The sequence below is a fragment of the Amblyomma mixtum genome, chromosome 2, assembly GCF_055824585.1.
Source record: "Amblyomma mixtum isolate Tamu chromosome 2, ASM5582458v1, whole genome shotgun sequence".
Taxonomy (NCBI): domain Eukaryota; kingdom Metazoa; phylum Arthropoda; class Arachnida; order Ixodida; family Ixodidae; genus Amblyomma; species Amblyomma mixtum.
In genome coordinates this window covers 24,124,289-24,144,607 of record NC_143013.1, presented here as the reverse complement: position 1 = coordinate 24,144,607, position 20,319 = coordinate 24,124,289, and the positions used below count along the sequence as shown (strand labels likewise).

Here is a 20,319-nt window from a genome sequence, read left to right as displayed (position 1 = left end):
CTGGAAAGAGAAAAGAAAGTGATTGCTTTGGCACGAACAGTGACTCAGCACTGGAGCTCTACGATCTTCTCTGCTCTCAGTAACAGAACAGTAAAAACAAAAAGTTTTTGGTTAAAATCGACCATTTTCGGCGGCATCTTTGACCCGCTCATCGGTGGGCGCTTTTTTTTTTTTCAGTCCCGGACTGTCCGGGACTACTTGCGGACTCGAGTGCGGCATACGGTTTTCTCGGGCAGCCCGAAAGCTCCGCCCACCAGTCAGAAAGCTGCCCGAATCGCCATAGCAACGCGTTAGTTTTTCGCCTCTGCCGGTCCGCGGGCTGCGAGGAAGGCAGCAGACAGCTGTTCGGAGAGTGAAACGCCGCGCTGGCAGCCATACTGAGTTAGACTCTGTGTGCATTTTGCGTACTTCTAGTGCTCCTGGAGGACGATATCGTGCGTTAAACCTTCACATGAGCTCCGTAGCTGCTTTCTGAGCCATCGTAAGGCTTTTGTTCTTGCCTCTTCGTTCTATTTTCTGGAAATCCACTACACACGGACGCGCGTTCGGAGCTGCGAGCGCGTATTGTTTGCTCGTGTCGACAAGAGGTTCTTGTTCGTTCGTTTTGCGACATGCTGCCTGCGGGCTTACCTGAAAGCATCGCAGGTGAACCACTCGTATACTGGAGCAGCTATAGCGCTTGTTGTCAGCATTTTTGCGAAGGCTTTCGTCTATCCGCCTATCCGCAACGAGTTGGGCTACTTTGTGCGAACTTTGCCGCGAGCAGTAGCGACGAGCATACCCCTGAAGCGGAGTTCTATAATGCACCTACGCTAAGCTGACAGTATGGTCTTCAAATCGACTCAGTGATCGTGATCGAACGCACGGCGTTGCTTCTACGTCGTGGTGGCCATGGCTTGCGTCGTCTGCTAGCAGATGACAGCGGCCTGGTACGATAACTGAGGGGGAGCCCGGCACCGGCGGCGAGTCCGCAAGCAGCCCCTGGCAAGTAGGTCATGTGATCATGACGGTGTTTCCTGTCAGAACGGAAGCCGAGACAAGGAGGACTCTATGCTTGCAGTGAGCTATACTGGAAAGTTGCCGCAGCATTGCTGTGCTTCTGTAACACGCCGGGGAGCTCAAGACTTCTGGCAAGGAACCCGCTCTGTGTGTACTGCTTCCACAAAGCTTGGAGACGAATGAAGAATCCACGCCAAATTAGGATAGAAATTAACGAACCTGCAGCGCTTGTAACCTGCGCTGTGGCCGGCATTGATCTTAGCTTAAAGATCAACATAGTAACTTCGCAAGTACTGCTGTGGTTGCGTTGTATCCCAGGAGTACAGCTACGGTTCGGTGTACTTTGACCATTTGCCGCTGTCCATTTTTATCGCGGCGCGTTAAGGATCTTGTGTCGCATAAAAGCCGGCAGCGTCGCCGGAGTCAGGTCGTTGGCCGTGAGCAAAAATTGCACGAAAAATCTCCAAAGAAGCAACTTAGGTGGTACACCTAGGTCACATGACCTTATGACGTCATCACAACCTGCCCACGGATCGTGAGCAAACTGTCCACAGTGGCAGGTGGCAGTCACAACTAATGATTTGTCGCGAAGGGTTGCTGGGGAAGAGCAGCCTGGCTCTCACAAACCCCATGGGGGGGGGGGGGGGGGGGGGGGGGGGCTGTGTTTGAAGCAGCCCCCTGGCGGGGTAGTGGCGCATCGCTTAACCGCTGCACCACTGTGCCAGTAGTGGCATGTGTGCCACATTTTGCGTAGTTGCGTATTAGGGGTTAGGAATAGAATCAGAATTGGAGTATACTGGGGAGTGAAGGAGAGCTGACTCAGAATTGGAATAAAATTATAGCTGAAATAGACTGACCAGTGAAAGAAAAATACTATCACACTTCTTCCGCATTAATCCAATTGATCGCCTCTAAATTTTTTTCGCGTGCTCTTAAACACAAGATTGTATATTCTGATCTATTTGCACCGAGCACAGCTTTCTGACAAAATCTACTTCGAAAGTTTGGTAACTCGCATAAAATCAGCATCAGCAATCGGCCTTGTCTGGTGGCTGTTAAAAAGTTATGAACACCGGCTCGAACTGCATTGTGCGGGCCCAGTAAGAGCTATCGCTTTTTAGAATTACGAGCGCGACGCAAGCGGTGATTATTTATGACCCTCTGAAAATTGCGCTCTGCCGCCATACATTTTACGTAGTCGGTGATAGTAACTCGCCGCATTGGTTAGAAAATAGCAAACAAAGGAACGATAAAAAAAAAACAAAAACATTCACGTTGTTTCGACGCTGGCCGGTGGACAGAGATATGGAGCAGTTGCAGTAACTTCAACAAAATGAACTGTATTTTACTCTTTTTATTTTGTCTAGCTCACATTTATTCTTGAGGTGTGTCTCCTCTATATTTTTTTAAGCCGCTCTGATGGCTTTTCAGTGCGCCAGGTTTGCTTGTGGTGGTCAAGTTTTACCTCAGATTACATTTTTTTTCCTTTTATGGCGCATAAAGGTGTCAGCTTTTGAAATTGCTTTTGTTTTTCTTAGAGAGTCCAAGAGATCGGCAGTGCCATAATTTTACGTTTAGCGCATATTTCCTGTGATTGCAGCCATGCTTACTTTACTGGGCACGATTTTCTTACATGCTGATTTCTAAATCTCTGTCTTGCATATCTTCGCCCCACACAGGAGGCCAGCAAGGAACAGGTAATAAGTTGGAAGAAAAATAAAAAAAAAAAAACAGATAGTCTGCTGTTACCTTTATTTAGAGTGGAATAGTCCAGCGGGCTTACCTTTTATGCCTTCGCCCGTTGGTGTAGATTTAGTGTAGCCAGCTCTTGTGACTCATCCAATCGCAGCGACTTGGTTAATACTTACCTGTTTCCTTCGAGTCACTGCGTCGTACTGCTCGTAACGTGAGCAGCGAGCGACAGCTTCAGCGTGCAAAACTGCGACCTGGGAAAGATTTTGGGTACAATATGTCTGAATTACTGACATAGAGCATACCGATGGGCGTTCCGTCTTGACGTACAACCTCTTTAGAGAAGGTATGATCAACGCTCCTTTGAGGACGTCCCAGATCTTTATTTTAGTAACTGAAATCTTGTCGCTGATGACAAGCAGTCAGAAAGATAGAACCCTGTAAGCAAAACTTGGTTTCTTTAGATCGTAAAGTTCGAAAAGAAGCTCCAAATGCGGCAGCAGCCACCTGGCAACGCCAACGGCTACTCGAGCACAGACACCGTACGGCGACAGCGCTGCAGAGTTATCTCAAACAGCTTGTCCTTTGCGCGGCTTTTTGATAAACCACGCCTCGTAAACTTCGCAAACGCCGACGTCAGTGGCTGCTATGGCACTGGCCACTTGAAAAGGATGTTTCAACACGGCTGAAACAGCCGGCTTCGAAACGAAAGGAAAAGTTCGGGGATTTAGAGGAGGAAGCCTTCCTGTCAGACCTTCACATGGACAATAGTACTGAACTGGCACCTGGTACAATGTCAAGACTCTATACACGCGCAGTATCAATAAACCACTCATAACTATTCTTCCGCTTTTCTGTCTCGAAACGGGTGCGCACACCGACACCTGCTCGCTCAGCTTCAAGAGGACTGAATGTTAAGCCTTCATGCTACCTAATACGTAAATGGTGGCTAGCGCCTGCGTTTGCATCCGTTTCTCGCCTCGTGCGCATTGATATTGCGTTGTAGTCCTAAGTCAACTTTATTCTGCCACTGACTTGTCGGCGCATAGGGGTCGAGACACGAGAGACACCCCTGCAATTCGTGCGCGGGCAGACGGTCAGTCGGAGTTTTACTTGCCTTTACATTTGACGCACACGCAATCAGTCCACGTAGCCAGGCTGGGCTGATAGTTTCGCTATAGATTCAAGTGAAAGCAGCAGCGAGTAAGACAGGGACGGTGAAAGTGTGTTACGTTACAGAGCTTGTGCGCTGCGTAATCTTGTCAACTTCGTTGACTTGATCAATCAATCAATCAATCAATCAATCAATCAATCAATCAATCAATCAATCAATCAATCAATCAATCAATCAATCAATCAATCAATCAATCAATCAATCAATCAATCAATCAATCAATCAATCAATCAATCAATCAATCAATCAATCAATCAATCAATCAATCAAAATCAGTCAGAACGAAAGACAGAAGAGGCCGTGTTTCGTAAGCCAGGCAGTTTATTAAATGCTTACCTTAATGATTGAAACAGGGGAGGGGACTCGTGGGACATCACATCATGAATGGAAAAAGATGTCTCTCTCGGTTTTTTTTTTCACACAACATAGAAGATAACAAGAAGGAACAACACTTGCGAGGCCCGCGTGTGGGAAACCCGCAGGAACGCGGTGGTCGTATTGCATTCAGTGAGGCTCCGCGCGCGGACGGCGGGAACGGCCGGCCGGACAGCGCGGGACGTACAAAACACCACGCTTATTGTGTCTGCATGAGTCCCCGAGCCAATGGTCTTTTATTCTTCTTCCTTTTTGCCTCCTCTTTGAGCAGAGACACACACGCTTTCTTCCAACGAGCACGCAGGGTGAGGCGACGAAAAACTCCGATCACATTCAGAAGATTGCTTAGTCAAAGACGGTTGTCGCACCACTCCTGGTAAGAACCACCACCGCTAGTCGAGGCCCTTCTCCAATGCTCACACGAATGATCCTCGTGCGGCGGCGACAGCCCAGCCCTCGAGTGGAGGGCTGCTGCCACCTCGGACTACGGCGGCCTGGCTTTGATTGAGATATCGACGACCCCCATTTCCTTGAGGCGAATCGCGCCGCCGTTCTGTTCGGTACATATGTACATTGCAAATTCGGAAAAAGCTATAGATTTGTGCACGCACACCCGGGAGTGTGGAAGCGAAAATTGAGGGGAAATGAAAAGAAAGAAAATCGGACTCGGGTATAATGGCACGCCTTTTTAAAGCCTGTTGGTTGACTTTGTCCTATAGTCACGGACATCTCGCGAGCAGGAACGGAGTTACGAATTTTGTTTCTCAAGCGAATTCTTACAAGGAGTCTCGGCTTGCTGCGGCGAATCAAGTGAGTGCCGAGCCCGTACTATTGCCGGCCGTCGTCCATTCAGTCGAATGATTCACCCCGCAAACTTCTTTCTGATTCTGACGAAAAAGTAGCCGAGCTCGAAAAGAAGCGGACCTATGATAAGAGCCGCCTTCTCTCATCTTGTCGGGACGATATGGTAAAAGTAAACTGTTCTTGCGCGCGAATTCGAAGTAAAGCGACATCCGATAAAATAAGTTACGTAATAGCGAATCACAGTTATATGAGCACTAGCGAGAACTGTAAGAAACGGCGTAATTAAAACTGCATCTCGCCACAAATACGTGCTTAAGATGACGGATCTGGAAGTTTTTACTTTTTTTTTTCGCCTAAAGCGGATGCATTGCTAACAACATCTTCCTTCTTTCGCGCTTAATTCCAATGTGCCATCGCCGATGACGTTTCTCAAGAACGCGCTTGTCTCATACGGTACTCGTTCCACACCACGGGGGGACTTGCAGCGTTTGCGAATAAAAAGAAAACAAAAAGCAAAAGAAAAATCAACGAAGAAGCCATTTCAGAGCTGCTTCTCCACCGATTGCTGGTGCGCATAAACACGACACCACCATGTACGGAACTCGCGCCCAATGGTTTCCAGCTGAGACACCGAAAGCCAGCGTGGACATAGGAAGTGCACAAATCTTACGGCCTAACATCGCCGCCTATCACATTGAAACAGCATGTCGATGGTGTATGCAGCGTCTGAACTGGTCTGTGTCTAACACCTGGCCTTTCCTGGCGAGCCATCGATCGGCATAGTGGGAAAAAACGGGGCACGGGACACGGGTGAGACACTTTGCTGCCTAATGGAACAACTAAGTCTGCTGTTGAACGGTACGGCAATCACTGCGACCCAGTTGCGTTCTCTACCACGGCGACCACGACAGTTGCATTCGTTCCACAACAAAGTGGAAACAACGAGGACATCGACAATGCGTCGGAGACTTGACGTCACGTCCGCGCGAACTTTCACACTCTGCGCTAACTTGCATCTTCACGGCTTTGCAACTCTCTAACCATAACTAGTGAATCACTGAAGAAAAAAAAAGAATCTTTGCGATAGCTTCATGCAGTTAACTAAGATCCTTAATCTATCAGTAAAAGTGGGTAGCTACGCAGGAGAGTGGTTAATCGGAGCGAAGCAAACACTTTCTTTACTACGCGGAACCAAAGAACGAATTCAAGGATATCCGAAAGATTGATTGGTGCTATTTGACTGTACTAATCAGTCGTATGTTTAATCAGAAAACTTAAAGAACATAAACAAAACACCGCCGTGGCCACGTGTTCAATTCAGGCTAACACCTTGCCGAGAATCCCGCCTTCTTCCTTAGACTACTTCAGCAAAAAACCTTCAGCGCCACTTACTACGCAACCTGCACACACACTGATCAACAAAGCTCTGTGACAGAACCTCGCCTACGACCAGAGGTCGCCTCTTCACTCTAAACAGGTGAAGAGAAAACGACACACACTCTGCCAGCTGCTAATCAGCGGCCGTCCGCACTACCACAACCCGAGCGGATGACGACGACAGTCTGCACATCGAATTTCCATAATCACGAACGCACGTACATAGAAAATCACGCCGTGCTAAGTTTGAAGTGAAAATAATCAGTGATGGATATCGAAATCACAGCAAACAAGTAGGAAAATGAACGAACGAATTCTGCTTTTGCGACGGCTCGACACGAAAGAAAACAAAAACGAATAAAGACCTTCGCACACATATTCGCAGTCCTAGCAGGCACGGCGTACCTGCAGCATAACGGGAGCGATCCTGAAACGGATCGCCGCCGTTACCTCTAGCTATGTACACGAGTGCGACATGATCACTTCCGTCGGCTGTCCACGGACGTTTTTTTTTCTATCGCGTTTTTTTTTCCTCGCACTGCGGACGAAAGGGAACGTGCATGGCGACTGGCAATTCAGCAGACGTGACTTAGAGGTACAAGACAAAGCTTTGAGTTGGACTATACAAGGTTGCACGTACAGTCAGCGTCAAATGAAACGCGAACAACGGAAGCATGAAAAGATTTTTTCTCAAGCCTAGAAAAGAATAGCAAACTTGTTTTTTAGTTAGAACCTGTGCATAGAAGTGTTAGGAGAAGATTTTCTTTTTTTTTTTTTGTGTGTGTGGTGGGGGCATATGTAGAGAGTCATCATTTTCGCGCTTCATTTGACGTTGATAGTGCATAACAAGCACCTCATGCTACACCCAAAGCAAGAAAACTGTGAGTAAGGTCCGAGAAGGACGTGGGCAGCAAGAGGATGAGCGAACTAAGAACAGTTTCGTTTCCGGGATATTACCTTCGGTTACGTTCAAGCGTTTGAACCTGGCAGCAAGAACAAGAAAGAACAAGAGGCAAGGATTCTCACAAGTACAGAGGTGGAGCCAGAAAAAAGAGGGAATAAGCACAACGAAAGAAGAGTGCCCCTGAAGAGCTGTTCTATGGCCGCTGCCGGCGACATAGGAGGCTTTCGAATTCTTAGTGCGATTGAGTCACGTTATGGCTGATAAGGCTAATACACCTACACGACTGCGCTGTTTCACCTACAGTTGTCCCCGTCGTAAGTTACGAAGCCATCGTGTCCGTTACCCGAGCATTCGGGAGGCCATGGGGCGTGACCCGTGCGTTCTTCTGGAGGTACTCGACGGCAAAGAAGAGAAACTCTTTACGTTTTTGTACAAAGCACCTGAGTACCAGGAACGCTATATGAGCCTCGCTACATGCACGAGGCAGGACAGACAGCTCTGGTCGCAGACACGGCAGCTTGGGAACGTTGAACGTTTTGCAAGGACATTCCGCGTACTAGCGAATGTAAACTGTCTAACGTGAATAGCCGCTTGACGCCACCTCCTCCGCAACTCAAATCCCCTAACCCGGTATTTTATTCTCACTTTCGTTAAAATGCGAGCAGTAAACGTAGCGGTAACCCGTGCGCCTAACCCGAGACAAACACATCGTTCGAAGGTTTTCAGCAGTAAAAAAATAGAAGCGAACCGACGCTGCCGAGACTGCCAGCACAAGGCCGCTCGTAAGACACCGGAATATCTGCAACGCCAACTGGAATCGGAGCCGCTCTATCCTCACGACGGCGTGCACTGTGCCTGTGCTGGAACCGGCGTGCTGGAATGGACGGCCGTGGACAATCGGCAAGGAGGATCATGTCCTACAACACTGAACTGTATGAAGAAAGCACTACCCCAACGGCTTCGAGACTTCGAAACGAACATAAGAAGAGTAAGGAGGGAATGGTTCGGACAGGAGGGGTATCAGGTGAACAGATACGTCCTGAAAGTCTGCCTTCCTAGTCTATCGAACATACAAACGGCATTACGAATCCTCTAGTCACGCACGCTACACACGTTCATCACCGTGTCTATCGAGAACTCTTATCTCGAATAAGAATAAAAAAAGAATATAAAAAGGCGTCTAAAAAGGAAAAAAAGCCCCAGCAGTCGGTGGTGACAGCAAGTACAGCTTGCCTCTCTCTTTCTTATTTTTTTTTCTCTTCTCCGTGTAGAAATACGTCTGTGTATACACGTACGACTAGTTAGAGCTAACTAGCACTTTGTAGGCGTTACAACCTCTGACATCTGCATGCGCTATTGTTTTAAGACTATCGCGCTAACCTGACACCGAAAGACCCGGTCGCGCGGAAATGTTGTCGGGTACCTTCTGCCCATTCCAGCGAGCTCTGAGAAAAGAAAAAAAAAAGAACCCATCCGAGAATTTGCTTCAGCCGATTTTCTGGAGGCAAATTCCAGACATCTGTCAATGTGCGGGTGCACACGACACCTAACATGGCGGGCGTAAAGGGTACAATGTGAAAGCAACTCCCCAGAGCGTAAAAAAAGTTCTAAAACTCAAACAGAAACAAACCTAACGTAGACTAACGTAGATTAAGTGTGAAGCGATTATCATGCGCCGCTCACTAGAAACCTGAGAAGTACAGAGCGACTCGTGCTTGACTTGCGGCAGTATAGTCGACTGCAAATAAATATTTCTTCGGCCAGAACAGTAACAAGATCACCAGCGCGTGCTGGTTTAAGGCGCCCCATTCACGCCCTAGAGCAGCACTAAAAAGAGGCGAGTGCCCTCACTACAGCACCTCGAGCCACCTGCGCTATGAGAGAGAGAGAGCGGAGAGAAAGCGTTATTCATGCAGACGGTGTTCATAGGCACTATAATTTGCGTGCACGCGAACAATACACCCAGCGTCGCCTCGTCAATGCCGCCCAAGACACGCAATCGAACAAACCACGGGCCGTCTTTCGCGCTAAATTTGAAACCGGTCTATGCAGCGGTGCGAGCGCTTCTTTTCCCCCTTTTTAAATGCCTGAATGAAACGCTAAAATTTGTCGATTTGTTGTCAGAACGTGCTGTATATTCTTCTAAGACCGCAATTAAACCCTAGAAAAATCTAAAAGATCACGATGGGAAGTTATCGGATAAGATGCCTTTCGATTTGCGATTCGCCGCTTCGTTCTCTCGGTCGAAGTGGGGGCCTCGAGATAAAAAAAAAGGGGGTTTTTCTATTAGCGGAAAAAGAGACACCAGGGTTCAGATGTGACTGCAAGAAGCTGCCACCAAAACTAGGAAGAGCACTTCGCTTACGACCACTTGGTATGGTTGTAATGCGGCGCTTGGTATCCTGACGTTCTGAACACTGAGGATGAGCTGTCCCTTCATGACCAATCTTTAATCGGTGCTTCAGATGTTTAACTCAAAGGCCACAGACGTATGCGGCAGTTCATTTTGTATGTTTACACTTTGTGCTAATTAACTCGAGGAAGGAATACCAACTAGCCCCAATCGCCACGTGATGTGGTTCTCGCTAGCGTGTATAGAGGTTTTTCTCCTATCTCTGTAATCGTCAGCCATTTTTCTTGTAAGTTGTGGGCCGGGCATCACAAGATAAGATATATCCCCATCACCATACAGCGCCATCAGGATGCCTGAAGCGTCGCAGGATGCAAAATGCCAGCCTCGCTGTCTGGTATGGCCATATGCTTAGCGGCCCGTAGACACAAAAAACTGCGTGCGCAAAAGAGAAAACCTGTAGCTCAAAAAAGAAAAAGAAAAGGAACGTAAGGCAATGGCGGATGCGTACAGAACTAATACGATTCCTGCAAAGAATTTATTTCTTAAATATGAGGTGCTGATATGTCCGTGCCGATTTACCATGAAGCGGTGACTAGAGGAATAAAGATGCTGAATAAAGGGAGTTAAAGAACCGAAAGAAAAAAAAACAATGTGGATGTGAAAGCTAGATAGAAAGAAGAAAAGAAGGGAACACAACTGACTTCAGACTGTACCTGACAACGAGGAGCAAATTACTGCCTAAGGTATGGAGCGGGCAGGATCAGAATACGAGCAAGAACTCGCGTGTCGAATGACATTTTTTCCATATTCTCCCTCAGTCGCGTCGTGCGAGATTGCAAGGGACTCAAGTTCTCGAAGAGTTAAGTGTTATGCAAGGAACTATATTTTATAACAGCGCCATTTGTGCGTTGCATGATGCAATCTCTTTAATGGTACTTCAGCAGTTACGAATCGCTTGTTTATTACCCGAGGAACAGATTCCTTTGTTCGTGGCCTCGAAAACTGCCCACCAATTTCACAAGTCAATTAGGAATCGATGAGTCATTTAGCTGTTTTTTTTTTTCTTTTTATCACTCAAGAACACTTTGAAACAGCGTCCTGTACTTTGCTTGTCATGCCGTGGCTCGGTTTGCACCCGGGTTACAGCCCCAAGGCGGCACACTTGTAATCCCACTGGACAATGCGAAAACCAAGCCGCTGGCCGATTTTCTTCCATTTTTACTCGGTCGGGGGCGGTCCTGCCGTTAGCTCGTGCCCGCGGTGTCCCTGGCGAATGATATGGGGCTGGGTAGTTCGTGGCGGACAGCGTGATTCGATATGTCTTAAGCCTAAAAGTTGACTACGATGTCTTCGGTATACTTTGTGTCGGTATATTACCGTTCGCAGAGAAAGAGTTCTGAGTCAACGGACAAGCGACGCACGGCCTGAGCTCCTCGATTTTAAGCACGCTTACGCGACGCATTTAAAAGCGCTCAGTAAAGAATAAACTGAGGCGTGTTTCCGAAAGCGAGTAGATGGAGGCTTTCGACAGGTACTTCCCGTCGCCTAAAGACAAGGCCCGCAAAAAGGCCAAGCCATGATAAGTGATACTAGACGACTATAAACAAGGACTGCACTACCTAAGTTTTGGTTTCGCAGGTAATTTTAATCACCTGTCAGTAGTAGTATTCCGAAGCACAGTATAAAACAAAAATAGGTGATTCCCGAAAAGCCGGCCTAAGACGACCGTGATAGAGACATAAGAAGCATGCTTAAATTATCAGTGCTCACAAAGCTCGTAAATGACCTAATTCGATGGCAGAACAAAATGTGCCCTTGCAGAAAATTTTAATATTGACGTCTCTGACACTTATCTTCCGTAGATACATTGTTGCATCACTAAGAGTTCGAATACAGCTCTCCTGGCCTTTCAAGCTTGCTGAGAGCTGCGCCAGTTGTGACGCAGTACTTCATTGCCTATTTCATGCCGGAACGGCCTGCTTGAGATGTGAAACTAGATCGAAGACGACAGGCTACGATGCGCCGTGCGCAAGTTCAACTACGTTTCGGTTAACAGATGTATCTATTACTGGCAACAGCTAACCTGAATTAACCAGTAGGCGCCGCAGGCTTGCGAACCGTTATTTCGGTGTCATGTACCTTTGTGGAGCTGAATTTAAGCGAGCAATTACAAACTTGCCGCCCAGCACGACGAGAAATGACTGTTCAGCCGCAGCACGTAGTCGTGTAAAAAAAAAAAAAAAGGAAAAGACATCGCAGTTTTCCTAAGAGACAAAAAGAAAAATGAAAACTTAGCCGCTACCGCTGGTGATGCCTCACAGCAGGTGCTTCTAAGCAAATGAGCGCCGCACTTTCCTCGCCATATCGCACGACTCGTCTACCGGTAAAGGGCTACGACAGACACTGCGGACACAACCAAATTCTAAGATCCGTCTCCGATCATTGACGATCGTGGGTCGTCTGCTCGAAGGCCGACGTGGTCACAACCTTTCTTTTTTTTTTTTGTTTCATTGTTTACATAACGCCTCAGCATTCGACGTTTAAAATCGCCCTTTAAGGAGCGAGAAGTGGTTTCTAAACGCTGCTAAACCTGACCACCCGACTGAGAGTGTACTGGCAACCATGGTTCACTCAGTCACGAGACAAACGCGCGTCATCACAGAGGGCAGGAGCCTGCCAGGCATCACTGAGGCACTGCGCTTAAACGACGATATGCCAAACGCGACATGCGCCGTTCCCTTTATTTTTTTAGAGGGCAAGAAAACAAACTAAAAGTATAGTAAAATGAGGAAGCTGCGAACAGAAGTGTGCGGAGGTCAGATCGCGCTTTAGAACAGCAGGCTCACTGACGTTAACTGCGGCGCTCTCTCAGTTAGCCTCGCGGGCAGTATTGTACGGCGTTTTCCCTGGAGATTAAAGGAGTTACAGACGGGCGAAATTTTCCGAGCACTGTCGGCCACTTTCTGGACTTGGAGAAGACGACCCTTGACGTGAGGCGACAAAGCGATACTACTCAAAAGTTTATACCGGGTGGAGGGGGAGGGGGGGGGGTCTATTTGTTCGCCTCTGTCTCGCGTGCACTTGTGACGTTAGTGAATGGTCACCGCGGCTTGCAAGCAGAGCTTTCAGTGTTCGGTCTCGCACGGAGAAGAAGAAGAGGAGAGTGTCGTTCTCGCAGGCGACGCATGGCGGCGAGGGGGGTGACGCACCTTTGGACTCACTGACTTGGCACAGGGGTGTGAGCACCGTTCTACTGCTGAATCACGCTACAGAGGAAGCATCGGACACGGCACAAAGAAGTACTTGTCAAAGAAGCGCATTTCCAGCACGTGTTACAAGCGCCGTTGAAAGGAATAAGGTACTCGTACCTGGCGGCGCTCGCCGAAGCTTAGTATACTTCGGGCGATGCTTATAAGAGAGAATGATTGCAAGTAGCGAGTCTGAACGGACAGCGCTTCTGCGCCACAGAAAAAGATTTCACGAAGAAGGAGAAAAAAAAAAAGCGGGACAAAAGAAAACACAGTGGGAGGCAATCTACAACGTGTACCCGATCAACGCCCTAGCCCGCGGCGTGTCTACACTCGTGGCCAGCCTTCTTGCCGTCAGACACCGAAAACAGTGAGCTCTGTTTATAAGACGTGATTCTGGGAGAGAGTTAATCGACGATATAAGAATACATGCTTGGTAGAGAGAAAGTGCTGCGTGCTGTTTTTTTTTTCTTCTAAGACGAGAACATTTTTTTCGATCGAGAGACACACTGGTTCGTAGTGAGCGCTGCGCGAACTGATCGCGGTAAACAGTAACAACAACGACCGTGACAATGTTCCAGAGAGATAGAGAGAGAGAGCGAAATGGAGACGCCTGGATCTTGCATAAATGTTGAAAAATCACTGAAGCAAGGCGACACATGGTAGGCAAAAAACACACGTCGACACGAGAAATGAACATCTGAGGCAACAAGCGCGCTGACAGAACTCAGAGAAAGAAATAGACACATGGTAGGCAAAAAACACACGTCGACACGAGAAATGAACATCTGAGGCAACAAGCGCGCTGACAGAACTCAGAGAAAGAAATAAAGTGCTGCACTTCTTTTAAACGGAACTTGTTGTTTACTGAGGAAAAGTTTTGACTAAGGAAATGTCCTTGGTTATTAATTCTGATTCAGGTCCAAACCGTGCAAGATAGGTATAGGCGATGCTTTAAAAATCGACGGCGTAAGGTTTGACGTGTTTTTCAAGCGCTCCCGAAATATGGTTAAATTCCATAAATAAGAATTTAGTAACGGCAATTCAGAAGCATCGTTGGGATGCTTGAACGTCCACTGACGCTAAATTTTCCTCAGGAAACATCAGCTTCCTGCTCCGAATATTGCAAGCATCTCAAGAGGTACCACAGAAGCAACAAAAATACGGGCCAAAATTTAAAAGAAAAAAGAAAAACGATCTTCACAACGAAACTTACACTTTTTTTTTTCTGCCTGCGTCATCAACGCGCCTTTGTCTTGATTTTTTTTTGTTTCACTATGGGAGAGGATTTGTCAACAGTCTGGAAAACAAGAACACAACGAACACACCGAAGTTCTTTTTTTACACACTGCGAACACACAGTGTTCGCCTTGGTTCAGTCCTCTTCCTTTTTTGTGTTTATGTCTCTAGAGAGGGGAGCAAGAGAAAGGAGTGAAGTTGTTCACCGTCTTTTCACGGTGTATCCCGAAGAGTTCATCACACTTGGGGGTTCGGTTCATGTCTGTTTTTTTTTTTTTTTTGGCGGGTGGAAACTGGCGCGGAGCGGTCTCTTTCACTGCGGGCACAGCACCGCGCCAAGCACACACTCGCACTGACGTGCTGGCACACACACATGGCTGGTAGCGACAGAGAGCAAGAGATGCGCAGAGCTGGAACACGTGAAACTTCCGGTAAAGGGCCACATCCTTGTCGTTGGTACCGGAAGGCGGCGCTTTCCCGCACTTCCGGTCCTTGCAGGGGGCGACACCTCTCGCCGGTTTGCAAGAGCGACCAAGATGCCTTCTTCTGCCTAGACACACTTTTACGCGTTTTTTTTTTCTTCTTTTGCGATCTTCGTCGAGAAAGAGAGAGAGTGATAAAGAGGGGAAGAGATTTGTGTAGATGGTGATGATAGAGCCACGCAACCTTTTCTTAATGCGACGTGAGTGCTCATTTTAAAAAAAAAGAAAGGAGAAAGAGATTATTGAAAGGATAGCGCGCAGAAGTTGTCGTGCATATAACCTCCGTGTCTCCTTTCGATCGACCGGAGTGCGGTGGCGAGAGGACAAAGCCAGACAGAACAACACGAGATGCGCACACTGTCAGGGACAGCATCACAACTTCTTCCGCAGATGAATAGACTGCTGAGTGAGCACGGCGTCTGGAAGCTGCATACTCAAGTTACGTGCGCTTGTAGTTTGCGTGTTTGTTTGTGTGTGTGTGCATGTGTAGCAAAAATAAGACGCATTGCAGACGCGGCCTCTAATATGCGTAAAGAAGCACCATCTCCGCAGGATAAAACATGCGTTGCAAAGCACTTTGCACCAAGCTAAAGAGACTGCTTAACAAATGACGACCACGAGTAAGCTATGCTCTTGATTTTGCGGAAGAAATTTACTGACACGTCTTTCCAGAAGTGGAAAGCCATTGAGACAGGCATTGCACAGGACAGGGAATGGCGATCTGAGTGCAGGTCTGTTTTGACGCGGACCCCTCTGTAAGCATTGCTTTCTTTCTTATTTGACTATTCGCGTACCCCTTCTGCAGCGTTACACTGCGAAAGGCAGCTTGAAAACCCGTTCTCCTGTGACAACGGAAGCATGAACGGAAAGGAAGATTGAATTGTTATTTTTTACGAACAATTCGGTAGGAAAAAATTTAGTCTTACCTCCAGAAGGCGTCACTGAGCTGGAGTGTTAGCCTCTAAAAAATTTAATCCTAACCGGTTTCGCAAGGAGCTTGAGGGGACGTTACGAATTATTCTGCCTGCTGCAAGAGTGATTCGGATCCAGATAAGTTGTCCGAGCTTAGAATTTGCGAGACTGATCGCGATACACACTGACTCAGCAAGGGTACTGGTATTACTGTCGCTATCACGCGTTATTCTTATAGTTGCTGCTGAAAGGCATGAATCACCAGCGAAAAATATCGCGCATCACCAGGGGTTCTAAGATTTGGCCGAATCAAGCTGGAAGAAACAACGAAAAGAGCTAAATGTGGCGTGGGAGAGTGCCCTCTAATACGGAGAAACAACCGAGTAGCCTTGCTCATAAGATACCCATATAAGAGGACGCTGAGGACAGCATCTGTCTGTCCTAGCTCTGTCGAAAGTGGTGCTCGACGTTTGTCGAGCATTGCAAAAGAGATGCTGCGTCTCCGAGCATCTTAAGAGACGATACCTTGTTATCTAGTCTCGTCACAAGAAATGTTAACGTTGGGCATGACGCAAACACGACTCGACGAATCAGAATGCAGCACCGGACGGAGGCACACCATATATTGACAGCAACGGCAAATTAAGAGTATCATTGCATGCACCTGGTGTTCACTAGCACCACAAAACCGGGAATTTGTATCATGTGAAATAACAAAGCTTCCAGTCAAAAGGCGTCAATGTGTTCTGACTGGTCGGTAACAGTTTTCTCTTAACACCTGGACTAGTTGGTGTCGCGCGGAGACGAGCATACTGCAAAGCGACAGCGGAGCAACGGCTGTGCGCTCTGTGGAGGACCACTAAGACGAATAAGCACAAAGGTGCAAGCAGACATATTAGAGTAGCAGCTAGAGTGATTGTATACCTATATGAACTGACACGAAACTGTCCTCAGGGTCCACTCCGGGCGGGCAGAATAGGAGAGAAGGAATGACTAGAGTGGAAGACCCAGGCTAAAACGGCCCGAAAGCATGCGTGTAGTTCAAGAATGAAGTCGACGACGACCCGTATTTGGCTTTCGTGCATGGCTGCTCTGGATTTGGCGTACCGAGACAACGTAGCGGCTACTCCTCGCCGAAAAAGTGAAAAGGTAGGCGATGTGGCAGGTGGCTTGCGCATAGTGAGGTGCTTTTAGCTTGCATACACTTTTCCCGGGCGCTCAGCTGCCGTTCTTTGCCCCCATCGTCAACCTTTTCTTTTCACGGCTTTCCTGATTTTGAATCTGTGAAACACGAGTACGCGGCCGAAGCGGGAGGCTATACAGCAGCACACTTGCACTCGTTCGGCCTGGAATGGGGTACACCGAGGCCCAGCCTCGCTTAGCGCGACAACAGCGGCTGCACAGCGGGTGAGAGAACGCGGCGTCAAATTGAGCTGCTGGCTGTGGAAGAGAGTCGCTCCCGCGGTCGCCCTCGTGCCCACGAGGGAGGCCGCAGCAGTGTTAAAGGCTCCCCTGCACGGTTGTCGGAATGCCTCGCCAGTTTGCACACGAGCCGCCAAAAGATTCCCACAGGATACCGTCGTTCCCTTCTTCAGAATGTGAGTGTGTGTATGTTTGTGTCTGTCTGTCTTTGTCGGTGACGGTTTTAGAGCCTTTCTCTTCATCACAGTGTTGAAATGCGAACCATGGGGCCGCCGGCACTGGCGGCGCCGCTCGGTGCACCACTTGCGACCCCAGCGCCACTCGCGGCGGAAGCGGCGGCGGCGGTGGGCGAGCCCACCGCTAGGGACGTGGAGCAGCCGCCGCCACCGCCGCTCGTGTCGTTGTCGGTGGACGGGCCGACACCGGCGGGCGGGTAGCTGACCACCGCCGTGGTGACGCCAAGCGGCGGACCCCCGGCGTGCGAAGAAGTCATTGTCGTCACGAGCGGAGCCGGGTTGTTCAGACTCGACCGCGACATGGTGACGACGTGGTGTGGCGGGGGTGTCAGCTGCTGCTGGTGGTCGCTAGGGGGCGTCCGGTTCGGCAGTCGCACCTGGATGTCGTTGAGCTCCTCCTCCTGATCCGAGGTGCCGCTACCTTGCTGCTGTGGCAGTCAGACAAAGTTTGGACGACAATAATTAGCCTCCTGCTGTGCTGGCCGAAGCGGGTTAGCGGCTGACCCGCCACCCTGCGTTAAGTGTCTGCACCACTGGCGGTGCTGCGCTTAAAGGTGCCTGACTTTCCTGCCCAATAGTGCTGAGTGCGTTAGAAGCAAGTGACCACCGCAAAAGGGAAGCTTCCCTGTGAAACAGGAACAGGTAGCGTGCTCCTAAAACTTAACTTGGAAATCGCAAGACCTGCTATGCTCTCACACACGGCCTTGACTGCCATGTTAGCCATGGAGCTGGCCAGCGAAAATATTCATGTAAAGTACATAGGATAAGAAAACTTGTCTACTTTAGATTATTTAAGGACTTACCGGCTGTAAATAGCGGTCTTTAGTGGAAACTTTATGTTGTTAATCGAAAAGCATGGACATTTATGGACAAAAATGGGAGACAGGCCGCGTAAATCGCAAAAAGGGGTTGAGGAGGAGCATTCCAGAGAAATGAGTAGGGTGGATACATCTACCAGGCCTCTCTCGGGGTAGGGAGGGGGAGCATATACGTGGAGGCAAACATGCTACTGGTAAATACCGGGCTAAGACGGCTAGTAATCAGTATGCCACAGCAGCAAGAGCAACATCTAGGAAGAGGAATCAAACAACGAAGGCACGGGGAGCTCAGAGTGCTCATGCCATCTAGTCTAACACGAACAGGGCTTGCAGACGACGCCGACGCGGGGCAGCGCATGTATACGTGTGTGCGTGCTGCCTACCTGAGCTCCTGTTCGCAAGGCGCGGCCACTCTTCGCTCGGCGCGCGTGATGCGGAGCTTGTTCAGCTCGCTTTGACCTTTAACGATCCTGGCTCGCAGTTCGAACCAGCGCTGCAGCTTGAAGCCGGCGTTCAGTCGGTCGTAGCATCCGAGGGACGAGGATGAAGACATCGGGCGCATCTCGCACGCCTCGTTTCAGTTCTCGTGTGTATGCTTTGACCAGGGTTCGGCCCGCCGACTTCGAGCGGTGCTATCGGCGTACGCTGAAACGCGAACCACTGGTGTGTGATTGGTTTTGTGGGGTTTAATGTCCCAAAGCGACTAAGGCTATGAGAGACGCCGTAGTGAAGGGCTCCGGAAATTTCGACCACCTGGGGTTCTTTAACGTGCACTGACATCGCACAGTACACGGGCCTCTAGAATTTCTCCTCCAAAGAAATTCTAGCCGCCGCGGCCGGGATCGAACCCGCGTCTTTTGGGTCAGCAGCCGAGCACCATAGCCACTGAGCCACCGCGGCGGCAGTGGTGTGTGATCGACAACACACTTACTTCGTCAGCTCATGGGTGCACCGAACGGGGTTCGGTTATGGCGCAGTGTGTAACGTCTGTGACGTCACAACTGACGTTACAGCTCGGAGTCCGGTCCGGTAATAGCTCATCTCTAGAACAACCCTTCAGTTTTGTCAGTTCGCGTTTCGACCTACGTCGACGGCACATTCGATAAACTAGAACGATACGTTCACGCGTGCCGGGCGAAGTTTGTGGCGCCTGTGCGGGCGTGTCGACGCGTACTTTTTAGTGTGTGAGCCTGGAAAATAACACGTGACGCAGGACGTAAGTCAACTTTCAAGCCTCTAGTGGTGTGAAGTGGTGCGGGAAAGTGAAGTCGCGTGGACAGGTGCTCCGAGCGTCACGCGAGACAGCCGTGTACGGACGCTGGTGTTGAAAGGAGTGTTGCTTTTTGTTTTATCTCTTATTTTATTCGGTAAGGAAACGAAGTGAACGAGCAGCAGGCACGGATTCGTACTTAGGAGAGTCATGCCACATGGATCAATCATGCAGTAGTGATGCAGGAAAAGACATCGAGCAGTAACGGGTCGATCAAACATCATGCCATAGGTTTAGTTAAAGGTTCGTTTCTTTAGGGAAATATTTAGTAAAAAGGAACCTGGACACCACATGTTTAACGCCAAATTAGCTCTGTATATCTTTTTTTTATGCCGTGGAAACAATTCTAATCGTCGTATCCTGGATAGTGAAACCGTCGTCACACACACACACACACACATACATATACAAGAAAAAGCAGCCATGAAGAACCAATTATAATTTTTTATAGGAACAATTCACTTTGCAGTACGCTTTGCAATATATAAAAGGTCCATTTGCCAAAAGACGCTTCGGTCAACATTCGGGCTCGGGGATAAAGGTGATGCTTAAGTTGTTTTGTGACGGGAAGTCAATGTATGGATACTTATATTGGTTGTGTCGTGTCTTAGCGTCGGCACAGGAACGGGCGCGGCAAAGGCAGGCGTTGTTAGTCGATCCTGCTGTTATCTTATCGCAACAAGGGGAAAGAGCGGTGAGCGCTTTTGTAAAATTAGAAGGAATGTATAGGCAGACAGACTGCATGCCAGCCGAAGAAGCCATTGTTTGCTGGTGATACTTTTGTCGCGTCACTTGTCCTTCCCTGAAGTTACGGTCTGAAACAGAAAAAGCTAAAGGCGCGAGCCACTATATCATTCTTTTCTTTTTTCTTATCTTCGCAAAAGTAAGCTACAATCGAGCACTTTCGTCCAGCTAAGCCTATAATCGTCCCCTTCAAATTATATCTGGCTACACATAGGAGGAACGACTGCGTTTTAGGGAAGCACCAGCAAAATCATTTACTACGGGTGAAGA

General features: G+C 48.6%; 1 protein-coding gene across 4 annotated transcripts in view; it reads right to left on the bottom strand.

Moving 5' to 3' along the window:
• Positions 1–13,674: 13,674 nt before the first annotated feature.
• Shal (Potassium voltage-gated channel protein Shal) overlaps positions 13,675–20,319 on the bottom strand; it is a 186,651-nt gene continuing 180,006 nt past the window's right edge. For 2 of the 4 annotated variants that reach the window (XM_089570860.1, XM_089570862.1), the window contains one exon: positions 13,675–17,645. In XM_089570860.1, coding sequence (XP_089426986.1) covers positions 17,223–17,645 — 423 coding nt within the window. In that variant the 3' untranslated portion in view covers positions 13,675–17,222. The remainder of the gene's footprint in view (positions 17,646–20,319) is intronic. The other 2 variants (XM_089570861.1, XM_089570863.1) reach the window with 1 other exon arrangement.